This window comes from Pantherophis guttatus, chromosome 10, assembly GCF_059756535.1.
Source record: "Pantherophis guttatus breed Tessera chromosome 10, ASM5975653v1, whole genome shotgun sequence".
NCBI classification, from domain to species: Eukaryota; Metazoa; Chordata; class Lepidosauria; order Squamata; family Colubridae; genus Pantherophis; species Pantherophis guttatus.
The window spans coordinates 18,315,633-18,332,434 of NC_142072.1; the positions used below are offsets into that span (position 1 = coordinate 18,315,633).

General features: G+C 43.4%; 1 protein-coding gene across 3 annotated transcripts in view; it reads right to left on the minus strand.

Moving 5' to 3' along the window:
* Positions 1-9,569, minus strand: part of LDLRAP1 (low density lipoprotein receptor adaptor protein 1) — a 129,658-nt gene extending 120,089 nt beyond the window's left edge. The window contains exon 1 of one of the 3 annotated variants that reach the window (XR_015729450.1): positions 9,176-9,515. Coding sequence is in view for 2 of the 3 variants with exons in the window: in XM_034413504.3 (XP_034269395.2) it covers positions 9,176-9,260 (85 nt within the window). In the remaining variant the exon portion in view is untranslated. Of the gene's footprint in view, positions 1-9,175 lie in introns of all 3 variants that reach the window. The other 2 variants (XM_034413504.3, XM_034413505.3) reach the window with 2 other exon arrangements.
* Between the last annotated feature and the right edge of the window lie 7,233 nt (positions 9,570-16,802).

Consider the following 16,802-nt stretch of genomic DNA (forward strand, 5'->3'; position numbering starts at 1 on the left):
AAGCGAATCACTGCAATCGTTAAGTGGCTCAGGTGGTCATTAAGCAAATCCAGTTTTGCCCATTGACTTTGCTTGTCGGAAGCCCCCCTGTGAAGGTCGCAGGTGGCGATTGTGAGACCCCAGGATTAGTCGTGGATTTCAATTTTTTTTTACTACTGGTTCTGTGGGCATGGCTTGGTGGGAGTGGCTTGGTGGGCATGGCAGGGGAAGGATACTGTAAAATCTCCATTCCCTCCCTACTCCAGGGAAGGATACTGTAAAATCTCCATTTCCTCCCCACTCCAGGGGAAGGATACTGTAAAATCTCCATTCCCTCCCTACTCCAGGGGAAGGATACTGTAAATTCTCCATTCTCTCCCCACTCCAGGGGAAGGATACTGTAAAATCTCCATTCCCTCCCCACTCCAGGGGAAGGATACTGCAAAATCCCCATTTCCTCCCAATCAGCTGGGACTTGGGAGGCAGAGAATAGATGGGGGCGGGGCCAGTCTGAATTTTTACTACCGGTTCTCCGAACTACTCAAAATTTCTGCTACCGGTTCTCCAGAACTGGTCAGAACCTGCTGAAACCCACCTCTGACCAGGATGCTGCAACCATCGTAAATACATCGTAAAGCCAAGTGTGTGAGTCGAGAACTACCTGCATAGTCTGAATAATTTAATTTAATTTAATTAATTCAATTTATATGCCGCCCCTCTCCGAAGACTCAGGGCGGCTAATTTGCCTTCCAATATCACTAGGAGATTCTCAGTCTCCCAGGTCATGGTTGTCCCAAAGGTGCTTTTTCAACAGGCAGCTGGACTTTCTGGTTTTCCTTTGAAGAAGAAAAGAGCTAAAGAAGCTTCTTGGATGAGAAGCAGAACGTCTTCAAAGAGAAACCAGAAATTCCAGGTGCTTCTTGAAAGAGCACCTTTGGGACTTCCAATATCAACTTTTAACATACACCAGATTATTTTAAGTGACTTTTTTTTTTTTTGAAGGAACAGGAAAAAGAGAACAGGAACAACACAAAACTCCTTTTAGCAAAAATTGCCATGAAACTAGAATCCAACTAACCAAAAATCTAGAGAACTGAGACTCAAGAAACATTGACTGATTGTCTCAGGTTTGGCCATTTACTCCAGTTTTATAAAGAATTTACAGATTTTTAGAGCCTCTACAATATTTTTTTTCTCTTAAAGGTACAACAGGATGTGATTCACCATTCTTTTGGATCTTTTTTTTTTTTTAATCTTCTCAGGCTAACCTATAGCTTTGTAAGCAACTTCACAAGGTTATACACATAATACAGCAAAAAAGGAAAAACCAGAAGTTGAGTTTCATAATGTATTTGCTTTTATGACTATACTATTAACTGCTATGTTGTAAAACCAAACAGGAAGCTTATAAATGACAGCAAAGTGACTAAAAAAAGTGACTGAGCAGGAAGATCAGGAAATCTCTAGTTTGAATCTCACTTGTACTGTACTAATAACTCACTTAAGTCCCTCCCATCAGTAATATGGGGTATAATAAAGGCATAGCGAGATTAAATAATGACGCCTAGATTTCTGGATGTAGCCTCATCAGGTTCAGCCAATGGCGAAGCATTGTGGGACTTGTAGTCCTACAAAGTGCAGCAGGCAGCAGATTATCTATTCCTGGACTGCAGGTGCTTTAAACAAGTTGCAAGTATATTTAACACAATCCTTGGCAACCAAAAGATAAGTGAATGAAGATAATCTTACATTCCGGGCAAACAATTATAGAAGGAAATGATCTTTCAGGAACCTGGCCCCAGCTAATTCGTGCTGTAAAATTTCACATCTAATATCCCACTTTAAAGGTAAAGGTTCCCCTTGCACATATGTGCTAGTCGTTCCCGACTCTAGGGGGCGGTGCTCATCTCCGTTTCTAAGTCAAAGAGCCAGTGCTGTCTAATGACAATTCTATGGTCATGTGGCTGGCATGACTAAACGCAAAGATGCACGGAATGCTATTATCTTCCCACCAAAGGTGGTCCCTATTTTTCTACTTGCATTTTTTGCCTGCTTTCGAACTGCCTAGTTGGCAGAAGCTGGGACAAGTAACTGGAGCTCACTCTGTTACGTGGCACTAGGGATTTGAACTGCTGAACTGCCGACCTTTCGATCAACACGCTCATCCCTCTTTAGACACAGGCTAAAAGATAGGGCCAATCAGACAACCCTGTTTTAAAAGGCCTTTACAAAAACTGCTGGCATGATTTACACCTCTACCACTCTAGCAATTCATCAGGATGGCTACAAATAACAATAGATAAATGTGAAATGCGTGGCAGTAAGTGAAAGCAGCAAATTGCAAAAGCAGAATTAATCAAAAGAGCACAATCGGGACACCCTATCAAGTCTCAGAATATAAAAGCAGCTATTCAGCTGGAATGATGGTAGTTTGTACTGCATTGATTTTATGTGATTTCATATGTTTTAAGATTGTATTTGTCCTTTTTTTAAGCCGCGCAGAGCCATAAGTTTGGATGGGTGATTATATACATTGAATAAATAAATCTAGGAAGACATTATAGAGGGCAGACAGAGTCCTTCTTGGGAGCTCCACTACAGAAAAAAGAAAAAAAAAAACCCTTCACTATTCAGGTGACAAAGAAGGGCCTTTGATAATAACCAATAGAAATAGACTTCCTAAACTGAACCAAACCGAATAGAATAGAATAGAATAGAATAGAATAGAATAGAATAGAATAGAATAGAATAGAATAGAATAGAATAGAATAGAATAGAATAGAATAGAATAGAATAGAATTTTTTATTGGCCAAGTGTGATTGGACACACAAGGAATTTGTCTTGGTGCAAACGCTCTCAGTGTACATAAGAGAAAAGATACGTTCATCAAGAATCATAAGGTACAACACTTAATGATAGTCATAGGGTACAAATAAGCAATCAGGAAACAATATCAATATAAATCGTAAGGATACAAGCAACAAAATTACAGTCATACAGTCATAAGTGGGAGGAGATGGGTGGTGTGAACAGTGAGAAGATGAATAGTGGTGCAGACTTACAGTAGTAAATAGTTTTACAGTGTCGAAGGAATTATTTGTTTAGCAGAGTGATGGCATTTGGGAAAAAACTGTTCTTGTGTCTAGTTGTTCTGGTGTGCAGTGCTCTATAGCATCATTTTGAGGGTAGGAGTTGAAACAGTTTATGTCCAGGATGTGAGGGGTTTGTAAAATGTAAAACCCCTGCTAAAATGCAAAAGTTCTCTAATCCCCTCAAATTTTGAGACTCGCCAATAGCTCCAGCAACTACGACATGAAAACTTTATAGAACCCTGTTAAATCGGGTGCTCTGGCCTTTCCAAGCATTAACATTTCTCCAGACCAGGGGTCTGCAACCTTAAACACTCAAAGAGCCATTTGGACCCTTTTCCCACAGAAAAGAAAACACCGGGCACCACAAAACCCTTCCCGTGCCTGACTATTTCTTGAGCGGCCACAAAACTAGCCTATGTAGTTGAATTAAACATTCTGTTTTCTTCTGAAACTTTTCTTTTCTTGGATTTATCCATGGTTGGCCTACCAGGGGTTGAAAAGCTGAATAAATCAGGTGCTGGTGGGTGTCGCACATTGGCAGTTGTCACACATATTTTGAGTGACAGGGAGCTGCAGCAGAAGGGTGAAAGAGTCACATGCGGCTCCAGAGCCGCAGGTTGCTGACCCCTGCTCCAGACCAACCTTCCTTGCTGACCCAGACTATATCTGGGGCACCTTTATCCAGGGATAACTTAATCATGGCTTATGCAAGTAATGCATCTAGCTGGATTTGCATGATACACTGAATTATAAATGAATGACAGGGGAGGAGCACTGGGGTCTCAGGGTACATGACCCAACTAACATTTAGTCCCGTCCCCCCAAATAGTATATCATTTGCGGTTCTCATTTTCATGTAAGGAGAATGAGAAGGAAGAGGAGGAGGAAGGGAAGATAACCAAGGAAGAGGACGAGGAGATCAATGCTATTTATTTATTTATACTACTCTTAACTACTCATGTCTCTCGGAGAGGGAAGGAGGAGGAGAAGGGGAAGAAAAAAGAGGAGGAGGGAGGGAGGAAGAGAATAGGTTACCGTCATCAAGACTGTGTTTACATGACACACAGCAGTAGAGTTACTCACTTAAATTTAATAATAACTTGCTAAGTTTTAAAAGAAAAACAAGATATGGAAGGATGGGTGGGAAGGGTGATTCCTAGTTTGAGGTTTTAGGAAACAGTTTATTCAGAAAAAAAAGTTAACTTTTCCAAAGGTGGTTGTTATCCGTCTGAATCAATGTATCTGGCTGCTGGGAGGGGGAGGATATGAGATGTGAAAAAGCTGAGACTAAGAAAGAGACAAAGCCTTGAATCATCATCTGGTATGCAAAGGGAACACCTGTTGTGACCCAGGCCCAAGTAGTTAGTATTAAATGCAAACAGTTCGAAAACAAACAGACTTTATTAGAACAGCTGAGAATTAACTCATTCTCAGCGTAGTCCAAATTAAATTAAAGCAAATTCTTCAAAACATCATTCCACAGTTTATCACTGACCTTGGTATAATTAGGCAAACTGCCAAAGGGTTCTCTAGGCAAAAGTTCAGAAGCAGAAGACACCGACAAGAAATGAATACATCCAAACAAGAAGCAATTCTCTCAACGGTTGTTTTCCGACAAAGAGGCCAAGAGCCATTGCTGGTCTTTTAAGCCTTATGAGAGGGGCCAATCATCTCTTGGGCCTATTCCCAAGTCATCCTCTCTGCTTTATCTGCTCCTGCCTTCTGGCAGCTCTTCTCATGCGTGCACTAGGAACAGGCTCCTCCTGTTCCTCTGCCTCTCTACTATCAGCCTCTGGAGGCTCCGAAGTCTGCACATCACTCCCCGATGGCCCTGGCCCCATCTCTGCCTCCGATGCAGAGCCCTCATCCGGGTCTTCCCCAGCCTTCAGGACTGGCCCATGTTCTTCCTCAGCCTCATTGCTGTCCAACTCCACTGCCAGCTCCGCAGGCTGCTGGCGGACCACAACACCACCTGAGGCAGGGGTGAAATCCAGCAGGTTCTGACAGATTCTGGAGAACCAGTAGCGGAAATTTTGAGTAGTTCGGAGAATCAGCAAATACCACTTCTGGCTGGCCCCAGAGTGGGGTGGGAATGTAGATTTTGCAGTATCCTTCCCGTGTCACGCCCACCAAGCCACACCATGCCCACCAAGCCATGCCCACAGAACCGATAGTAAACAAATTTGGATTTCACCACTGACCTGAGGGATGTGATGGGAGGAAACTTGATGTCCAATGCTCTCTATGGGGGCATCTGTCCTTTCAAATAGTCTGCCCCCTCTCCCCAGGCACAGTGGTTCCCACTGTCATGGCTTTCAAAAATGCTTGCTTTTTCAGAAGGATTTTACAATGTAATCAGGATGGACTCACTGGTGCCCAAATGGTTTTATTAATGTCCACTACATTATCTTACTTACATGTTATTGTTTGAAATTTGTGTCCTAATATTTAGGTGATAAATGCATCCCATGACTAAAAGAAATGAACTTTAAAAAAATACGCTAACAGTTAGCAAACCATTAGAGGACTCTGAATACTATAGACCAATGTTTCTCAACCTTGGCAACTTGAAGATGAATGGACTTCAACTTCCAGAATTCCCCAACCAGCTATGGAATTATGCTGTGGGGAATTCTGGGAGTTGAAGTCTATTCATCTTCAAGTTGCCAAGGTTGAGAAACACTGCTATAGACCAGGGGTCTCCAAACTTGGCAATTTTAAAACTTGTGAACTTTTAGCTCCCAGAATTCCTGGCTGAGGAATTCTGGGAGTTGAAGTCTACAAGCCTTAAATTTGTTAAGTTTGGAGAGCCCTGTGTTAGACAAATATTTCATACTTCTTTTTGTCTTTTAATCAACAACATTCGTATTCTCTCCCCCCAAAAGAAATCTGGACAATTCATGGTATTTCCATCCATTTTCACAACACAAAAGACATAAATTGCATCATTAGCTCATAACCCCTTCAGATTTGCAGGACATTTTTGGAGTAATGGTCCATTGTTCTTTGCATCCTCAAGAGTCACAAAGAAGTCGCCTCTTGTTAGATATTAAGATGATATATGACTATATGTCATACATCAAAAGAAGGACAACACTGGATAGTTTTATAAATAGAAGAGTCCAAATTACATCATTCTGATCAGCGGAGCCTGTTCTTTTCAAACTAGATCTATTCAGTTGAATGAAGATCACAGCTGTCTGGATTCCCATCTGCTTATTTCATTGTCTTTATTTATCAGCCCAATCATTGGAAGTCAGGGCAAGGCCCATAATAAGAACCCACAGACAAATAACATAAATATCCCCTTCTCTAGAGCAGTATCTTCCCCAGACCCAGGTTAGACCATCACTGTTAATTTTTGGGAAAGCAATTAAGGCAGATCCCGATTGCTTCAGTGGATCTTCCAAGGTTACATTTGATCCAACAAGGAGAATGAACATTTATCTGTTATGGTTGTTCCTGGGTGTCTGGATAATGCACATTTCCTGCTGCGTTTTGTTTTTAATCCTATCACTGTTTGGAAGCATGTAAGCCATTTAAGATTCACTTCTGACTGGAGTGGCATTTAAATCCAATACAGAAATATCTGTTGCTGTTCCATCCACCCAACCGTCAGCTGGATCCCATGAACGGCTAACCTCAATTTGCTAACCAGGAATAACAGGTACTGTGAGATAATGAAGTTCTGTCTGATTTCATAACATCAAACGCTCACTCACGTGGATCACTTTTCATGGAATTTTTTTTATTTTTCAACTGGGAATTTGGGAGCCTATGCTTTGGATGTCAAGAGCCCAAATTCCCAAAGTTCTGGAAGTTAAAAATAGAGTAAATCTGGAAGATTCCAGGTAAGGACTGTGTAGAATTCCTAACCTGTTAGGGGATTAATGGTGGCTTAATCTCACCCTGGCTAAAGAAGGCTTTGAATCGCTCACCTTTAAAGCATCGTTTATATTCTGTTCTACTATCGCAGCACCATTGAGAGTGTCCCGACATAGGGCATTCTTGCATGGTATGGGAGCAGCTCTGTAGCGGACAAAAAAGCTCTACAGCTTTTTTACATTAAAACTGCTCAGAATATCATCGGGCTCCAACTACCAGCCCTGGACAACATTCTTCAAATCTCGCTATTAGAGGAAGTTGCAAAACATTCTCAGAGACTCTTCCCATCCTACTTCCAATCTTTTTGGACTGTTGCCTTCTGGCAGAAGATACCGAACAATTAAAACTCACGTTTTCTGAATAGTTTTTATCCCAGAGCTATAATTGCACTCAACAATTTATTTATTTATTTTATTTATTTATTGCGATTTATATGCCGCCTTTCTCCCTAGGGACTCAAGGCAGCTTACAAAATGACAACTTCAATACAAATCACAATACAATACCAAATTAAAATCAGTAACCCAATTAAAAAATGATTTAAAATTATACCAGTGTACCCCCAAACGGATCAGTTTAATTGGCGGAAGAGCCACGTCTTCAATGAACTAAAGGGCCACCTATAGTGAGCAGTTGGACAGCATTACTTGGTCCGTTGTGTGGATGTTTGGGTGGTTGAGGGGTGGGGAATTTGTGGTGGGTGGGGGTGTGTTTGGGGATTATGTGTCTTTGGGTGCTAAGTGAATTTCGTTGTATGGGTATACTGTGTAGACGCATACAATGACAATAAAGTTATTATTATTATTATATTTCCTGTGCAACCCACAGAGACAAAACGCAATCAGAGAAATCAGCGTGGCAAGAAACACTTAATATTTGTATACACTCCTATCAATCAGAGTGCAAAAAAAAAAAAGGATAAACCCCCCGCTTTAAAACTCCTACAGTAGAAATTTTAACACAGCAAACAACAGAAATTACAGCAACCTCGCTCACGCAATAGGCAATTATGCCGGTTGCAAATGGAGAGGGAGGCTGGTGTACCGGGGAGGCAAGTGTTGTTTGACACTTCCGTTTTTTGTTTTGTTTTTTGCATGCTTACGACTTTTCAGCTGAATGACCCTTTTAAAGACTTTTCAAGATCGAAAGAACGGCGCGCCCCACAGCAACGACACCCGTGAAAAGGAGACCCGCTGCCCCTCCATAGATCACGTTCGGACTACGAGTCCCAGCATAACCCGCCGGGACAATCCCTTGCTAGGAATTCTGGGACCGGTAGTCCAAAACGCATGAGGAGGAAGAGCGGCGGGGGTGGGGGGGACAAGTTAACTCAGAGGTCTTCAAACTTGGTAGCTTGAAGACTTGTGGAGAATTCTGGGAGTTGAAGTCCACAAGTCTTCAAGTTGCCAAATTTGAAGACCTCTGAGTTAAGAGAACGATAATAAACCAATATTCCCACCACTTTAGCGACTTTTAAGGCGCGCGGACTTTCAACTCCCAGAATTCCCCCCTCCCCACCCCACGGAAGGAATTCTGGGAGTCGAAGTCCACAAGTCTTCAAATCTACCAAGTCTGAAGACCTCTGACTTAAGCTAAGACAAGTGTTTCTCAACCTTGGAAGCTTGAAGATGGGTGGACTTCAACTCCCAGAATTCCCCCCCCCTCACCACCCCACGGAAGGAATTCTGGGAGTCGAAGTCCGCGCCTCTTAAAAGCGGCAAAAAGGTTGAGAAACATTGGAAAACCACCCCCCCTCTCTCTTTTTAATCGGAAAGCGCTTAAAAAAAACCGCTACCCGCGTCGGGCTGGCTGGGCGCTTTTCCGATCGGGACACCGGGCAGTCAAGAGGCTGGGAAAAAGCGGCCGCCGGCTCCTTGGCAAGAAAAAAGTTGGCTGACACAAAGTTACTCGCTCGCCGGGCGCGCGGCGCCTCCTCAGCAACAAGGGCTCCGCTTTCGCTGGGATTCCCATCCCGCGTGCCCATCCATCCAAGGGTGGGTGGGGGGGAATCCCCTTCCTCCTCTTACCCGCCCCCCTCCCACTTTCTCCCGTCATCGTCCCGGCTTCCCCTGTAGAGAGAAAAAAAGGCTTGGGATTCCCTCCCCCTCATCCCCATAGCCGGCGATGCGGAGCCCCCCCCCCCTGAGCCGGGGAAGGAAGGCCCCGAGCTGAGCCGGGGAGGCTCCTCTGTCCGTGGCTCCCGCCGGCGGAGGCTTACTTTTGTGGCGGCCGCTGGCCCAGCTCTGCTTGGCGATGCTGGGGCTGCGGATGATGGCTCTGCCGGCGGATTTGAGAGCGTCCATCCTCCAAGATGCCCGGCCCGCTCCTTCGCCACTGCATAAACTCTGGGCAAAACTTTCTTTTCTTTTCTTTTCTTTTCTTCCCCCCTTCTGCGCGCTCCGGGACCGCCCCGCCTTCGCTCCTCCTTCGCCCACAGAGAGGCTGGCGGGAGGCTCCGTCGCGTTGAAGAGAAGAGAAAAAAAACAAAAAAAACCCGGTCCGACCTACAGCTCAGAGCCGCCGGCCGGCCGGTCGATCGGTCGGTCGGTCGGTCAGTCGGTGCCAGGCGGCGGGAGGCAGCCGGCCTTGCGCTTGGCGGCGGCGGCGCCAGCAGGAAGCAGCTTCCAGCCAAGGCGGGCAGGGTCATCAGCTCCAGTGCTGGGGGCCTTGAGCGCACCGTGCGCCGGGGACGGATTAGCTTCCTCCGATCTTTCCTCCGACCTTCCCGGACAGAACAAGGTGGTGGTTACTGAGGAGGATCCCTTGGTTGGCAGGGCCAGGTGGCACCGGCTTCGCTCGGAATGGTTCGCCTCACACGGTTGTCTATGGCAGGGCTCTCCAACCTTGGCAACTATAAGCCTGGAGGACCTCAACTCCCAGAATAAATTATTATTATTATTATTATTATTATTATTATTATTATTATTATTATTATTATTAATATTAATATTAATATTATTAATATAATAAATAATAATAATAATAATAATTTTTTAATTTAATAATAATAAATTATTATTGTTAATAAATAATAATAATATTTTTAATTTAATAATAATAATAATAATAATAATAATAATAATAATAATAATAATAATAATAATAATAATAATAATAATAATAAAAAATTAGATTTATATGCCGCCCCTCTCCGGAGACTCAGGGCAGCTCACAATACATTTTTTAAAAAAACCATTCTAAAAACATTTAAAAGATTAAAAAACATTAAAACCTTAGAATTCCCCAGCCAGCAAAGTTACCTACCACTTGGTGGGTTTGAAATTTTTTTACTACCGATCCTGTGGGCGTGGCTTGGTGGGCATGGCAGGGGAAGGATACTGCAAAATCCCCATTTCCTCCCGATCAACTGGGACTTGGGAGGCAGAGAGAATAGATGGGGGTGGGGCCCAGTCAGAATTTCGCTGGGGAATTCTGGGAGTTGAAGTCCTCCAGGCTTAAAGTTGACAAGGTTGGAAAGCGCTGGTTTAAAGAAATGAGAATCTCAGGGAGCCGAAGGCTAGTTTGGGCACTTGAGGGTAGGTAGCAGCAGTGGTGGGATTCAAATAATTTAACAACCAGTTCTCTGCCCTAATGATTTCTTCCAACAACCAGTTCACCAAACTGCTCAGAAAGTTAACAACCAGTTCTCCCGAAGTGGTGTCAACTGGCTGAATCCCACCACTGGGTAGCAGGTTCTGACCAGTTCTGGAGAACTGGTAGCGGAAATTTTGAGTAGTTTGGCGAACCGGTAGTAAAAATTCTGACTGGCCCCACCCCCATCTATTCTCTGCCTCCCAAGTCCCAGCTGATTGGGAGGAAATGGGGATTTTGCAGTAACTTTCCCCTGGATTGGGGAGGGAATGGAGATTTTACAGTATCCTTCCCCTGCCACACCCACCAAGCCACACCCACAGAACCAATAGTAAAAAATTTTGAAACCCACCACTGGTAGGTAGCTTTGCAGGCTGGAGAATTCTGAGAGTTGAAGTCCTCCAGGCTTAAAGTTGCCAAGGTTGGAGACCCCTGGTCTGTGGAGATTCTCAGTCATCCAGGTCATGGTTGCCCCAAAGGTGCTTTTTTTTTCAAGCGGCAACTGGACTTTCTGGTTTTTCTCTGAGGACATTTCGGAGAGTGGAAGAAGCTTCTTGGATGAGAAGCAAAACGTCTTCAAAGAAACACCAGAAAGTCCAGTTGCCGCTTGAAAAACAAAGCACCTTTGGGATCTCATACCCCTGTTTCCCTGGAAATAAGACATCCCCTGATAAAAAGCCCAATCGGGCTTTTGAGCGCATGCGCTAAAATAAACCTCCCCCCCCCGAAAATAAGCCCTCCCCGAAAATATTTAAACACAGAGCTGGAAATCAGGTAAGACGGCAAGAGGAGCCCCATCTTGCTACACACACCCCAAAATAATAAGACCTCCCCGAAAATAAGGCCACGTGCTTATTTCGGGGTTCAAAAAAAATATAAGACAGGGTCTTATTTTCGGGGAAACAAGGTAGATTTGTTATTGTTTTTAACCCGTTTAGTCGTGCCCGACTCTTGGCGGTTCTGTAAGCAAGCAACTCTCCGTGTTAACCTTTCAAGCAGAGATTCTTTCAATTGTTGGATGTTCAACGTTGCCATCAAATTTGGAGTTATCAAGCCAGCCTGTTCTTTGCTTGCCCCTTTTGTTCCCCTAACCATTCCCAGCCTCATTGCTTTCTCCAATGAATTCACACCCCAACATTGACATGGCCAACGGAAATCAATGTGATCATCTTTTGCGACCTTTTAACAAGCAAAGTCAATGGGGAAGCCACATTCACTTAACAACCATGTTACTAACTTAAGAAGTGCAGTGATTCGCTTAACGACTATGGCAAGAACGGTTGTAATCTGGCATGACAATGACCTGGTTGACTGAGAATCTCCACAGATATTTGTGGCTTAAACATTTCTAGCAAAAGATACTTTCCTATTGATTCTACTGTAGCCATTTTGAGCAGTGTTTCTCCAATTTAGTAACTTTAAGATGTGTCGACTTCAATTCCTAGACACTTAACAACCGTCTTGCTTAGCAATGGAAATTTTTGTAGTCGCAAATCTAGGAGTTCCTGTCTACCAATTGTTGCTCTAACAGGAAGGGCCCGAATTTGGGCCAAATGAGGAGCATCTAAAATAGGCATGTCCAGGCCGCCTGCAGCCCTGCACAGCTAATAATGCGGTCCCACAAGATCGTAAACTGTTAACAATATGTGCATTTAAATACATTAAATAATTAATTAATTAATTAATTAATTTAAATACATTAAACTGCATTATATATATTTTATATGCAGCCCAAGCAGTGGTGGAATTCAATTTTTTTGCTACCGGTTCTGTGGGTGTGGTTTGGTGGGCGTGGCAGGGGAAGGATACTGCAAAATCCCCATTCCCTCCTCACTCCTGGGGGAAGGATATTGCAAAATCTCCATTCCCACCTCACTCTGGGGCCAGTCAGAGGTGGTATTTGCCGGTTCTCTGAACTACTCAAAATTTCCGCTACCAGTTCTCCAGAACCTGTCAGAACCTGCTGAATTTCACCCCTGAGCCCAAGACAATTCCTCTTCACTCAGTGCTACCCAGGCAAGCCAAAAGGTTGGACACGCCTGCTCTAAAAGGTCTTTGCAAGGTCCCACTTTTTATTCCAAGTATTGAGAAAGCTTGAAGATTAGCAGGGAACAGGCTGTTCCTTGGTGTGAGTATTTTTTCAGACTGGTGAAATGAAGGGGCTATTGAGTGAAGCCAAGCTGAAATTCCAAGGGCAAAATCTAGAAACTGTACTTCCTGCCCATCCAGAGACGGGAAACAGATGGTGTCAGGCTACAATGTTGTGCATATTTATCCCCAAGTAAATCTATAATTGAACTCAATTGGGGCTACTTCTCGGTAGACCTAAGACGGCATGGAAAATTAAATCTTGCTGGAGACAAGATACAGTCGGTTTCAAGTTTGCACTAGGACTGTGGACACGAAACCACAAAAAAAATAAAAAATGTAGCCATCCTAAAACATAGCATGTGTTTAAGTTGCAAGGCAGAGAGAGCAGCAGAAGGAAATGTAGAGGTTTATTAAAAACCTGCAGATAGATTTTAAATCGGCCCAGGTGGTGATGTACATTTGGAGTTGGGGGCTTCCGCTGATCTACACAAACACATACACACATACATCAGCTGATTTTCCACAGCATACCAAACCTACAACCCTGTTGAATAAAACAATCATTGTTTTCATGCTGGGCTCAAATAAACACACCAATAACACAATATATACAACTTCCCCCCAAAAAAGACTAAATTCCCACAACATGCTGAATCACAAACTACCTAGCTGCATTTTAATGTAATCCAGATTTTTCAACAAATGCAGCATGCAATTATGGCTATTGGATGAGTCAAAATTATATTGTGAGATGACTGGATTTAAAGACTCTGTTAAGCATCGTTTGCTTAACTCTGGCTTATTATCTACTTATTAAACATTACCAATCTGCAATTGGCTAACTGGTTCAGTACAATATGAGCCATAGATTAAAGTCCATAATGAATATTTGACTTTGAAAATCAAACAAGCCACATTTTTTAATTATTGCAATGTATAAACAAAGCCAGCACATTTTAACTAGAATTTCAAAGTTTTTGGGTAAGGAAATCTGTATCTGCATGCATGACAAGAAATAAGATACCTTCATGATGACTGTCAGATCTGGGCTGCAAATATTCAAATGATCAGCAGATTAAAGGTAAAGGTAAAGGTTCCCCTCGCACATATGTGCTAGTCGTTCCCGACTGTAGGGGGCAGTGCTCATCTCCGTTTCAAAGCCGAAGAGCCAGCACTGTCCAAAGACGTCTCCGTGGTCATGTGGCTGGCATGACTAAATGCCAAAGGCGCACGGAACGCTGTTACCTTCCCACCAAAGGTGGTCCCTATTTTTCGACTTGCATTTTTTACCTGCTTTCGAATTGCTAGGTTGACAGAAGCTGGGACAAGTAATGGGAGCTCACCCCGTTACGCGACACTAGGGATTCAAACCGCTGAACTGCCGACCTTTCAATTGACAAGCTATATCTTACCCACTAAGCCACCGCATATATCATATATCATAGCAGATATCATAGAGCTAAAAGGGACCTTAGAGGTCATCAAATCTAATTCCTTGCACACTGCAGGATTCACTATACCACCTCCATAGGTGATTATCCAGCCTCTGAAAATCTCCAATGAAGTAGAAGAAACCATGATGCACAGTCCAGAAGTTCTCCTTTGCATCTAATCTGTATTTGCAACCTTGAAGTTTCAATCCTACAGTATTTTTTCTAGTGTTGCCATCTGGAGCAAGTGCAAGCCTACTGCAACATGAAGCCCTTTCAGGTATTTGAAGACAGCTCTCCTGTCCCCTCTCAACAGTCCCTTCTACAAGCTAAACATTCCCAGGTCTTTCAAATCTTCTTCTTTTGACATCTTGGTAACCATCTTTGCCCTTGCTCCACCCTATCAATGATGCAGGAACATTAGCTAGTTGTTGCCATCTAGTGGTAAACAGAATGTTTGCAATCCAGATTAGTTAATCCCATGGATGGGCAACTATGACCCCTTTACAAACCTACAGACTTCAACTCCTGAATTCCTGAGCCAGCATGGAATTCTGGGAGTTGAAGTCCATAGGTTGTAAAGAGGCCATAGTTGCCTACCCCTGAGTTAGCCCATAGAATAGAATAGAATAGAATAGAATAGAATAGAATAGAATAGAATAGAATAGAATAGAATAGAATAGAATAGAATAGAATTCTTTATTGGCCAAGTGTGATTGGACACTCAAGGAATTTGTCTTTGGTGCATAAGCTCTCAGTGTACATACAATAAAAAGACAAGATACACTCATCAAGAATCACAAGGCACAACACCCAGTGATGGTCATACGGTACAATAAGCAATCAAATCAGAGGTGGGTTTCAGCAAGTTCTGACCAGTTCTGGAGAACCAGCAGTGGAAATTTTGAGTAGTTCGGAGAACCAGTAGTAAAAATTCTGACTGGCCCCGCCCAGTGGTGGGTTTCAAAAATGTTTACTACCGGTTCTATGGGTGTGGCTTGCTGGGCGTGGCATGGTTTAGTGGGCGTGGCTTACTGCAAAATCCCCATTTCCTCCCAATCAGCTGGGACTTGGGAGGCAGAGAATAGATGGGGGTGGGGCCAGTCAGAATTTTTACTACCGGTTCTCCGAACTACTCAAAATTTCTGATAACGGTTCTCCAGAACTGGTCAGAACCTGCTCAAACCCACCTCTGGCCCCGCCCCCATCTACTCTCTGCCTCCCAAATCCCAGCTGATCGAGAGGAAATGGGGATTTTGCAGTAACCTTCCCCTGGATTGGGGAGGGAATGGAGATTTTATAGTATCCCTCTCCTGCCACGCCCACCAAACCACGCCCACCAAGCCATGCCATGCCCACCAAGCCACCCCCACAGAACCGGTAGTAAATATTTTTGAAACTCACAACTGAATCAAATCATACTAGGAAACAATATCAATATAAATCGCGAGGATACAAGCAACAAAGTTATAGTCATGCAACATACAAGTATAGCCAGAATTTAGTGGCAAGAGCTGGTTTTCTCCCACTTGGCAAGAGAAGGGAGCAGACAGAGTGGGTGGCTGTACGGAGAAGACTGAATATTTCTGGAAATAAAACTGAAAGAGGCAGGGCACTACGTTTCCTCTGCAGGAAATCAATGGCCTAATGCTTCCCCTAGGAACCTGCATTTAACACAGAATGCTCTGCCTAATTACACTGATGACATAATGGCTGCCTTTACACAGGAAGTTGAGCAGAAGTCAGTTGGAAAACTCAGTGCCACATTGCCACAGCACGGTAAGCTGAGCGCGATGGCTGTGTTGTGTAAACCAAGCCCATTGGGTCAATCTGTACTCGAGTGTGTTGCACGATTATTTTCTATCCTTTTTATATATACAGTAGTGGCCAGAATTGTGGAAACCTTTTGGGTAAAGTGTTTTTTCTAAAGGTAGCTAATAACACCACTTTTTTTGGGAGTAGTAGTACCATAAAATTATATATCAATGGAAAGATAGTTTAATCAAGAATGTAATGCAATAACTTTTATGAAGGATTTGCTATTAGAATAGCAGGTACAGTATAGTGGTGGGTTCCTCCTAGTTCGGCCTGATTCGGCCGAGCCGGTAGCGGTGACGAAATGACGTCACCGAACCGGTTCTCTTTGTTCGGAAGCTGGGCCCTCCCACCCCGCCCGCATTATTCTTACCTTTTATTTGGCCCCGTCCCCAATCTATTCGCTGCCTCCCGAGTCCCAGCTGATTGGCTAGAAGGAAAAAAAACTGTTTAAACTCTTGCCATGGGGCTTCAAAGGGCCGCCCTACAGCTGATCAGTGGTAAAAGGCAGTGTGGTGGTAGACCAGTACCTTCAAGAACAAATGGGTAGACCAGGACACTCCAAAAACAAATGGGTAGACCGGTACAGCTCTGCAAGCAGTTAAAAGCTTGATAGACCAGTACCTCTGCTAAATCCTAAAGAATTGTCACATGACCATCAAACCATGCCCACAAAATAAATCACGCTCACAGAACCGGTAGTAAAAAATTTTAGAACCCACACCTGGTACAGTATAAAAAAGAAAAGCGAAACACACACACAAAAAAAATGAAAAATATAAAAATTATCACCATAGAAAAAAATTGACATATACCAAAATGATCACCATGTCAGTTAATACTTAAGTTGTGTAACTTTTAGCATGAATTACGGCCTTACAACATCTTCCCATGGAGTGAACCAAGTCTTTTAGTTCT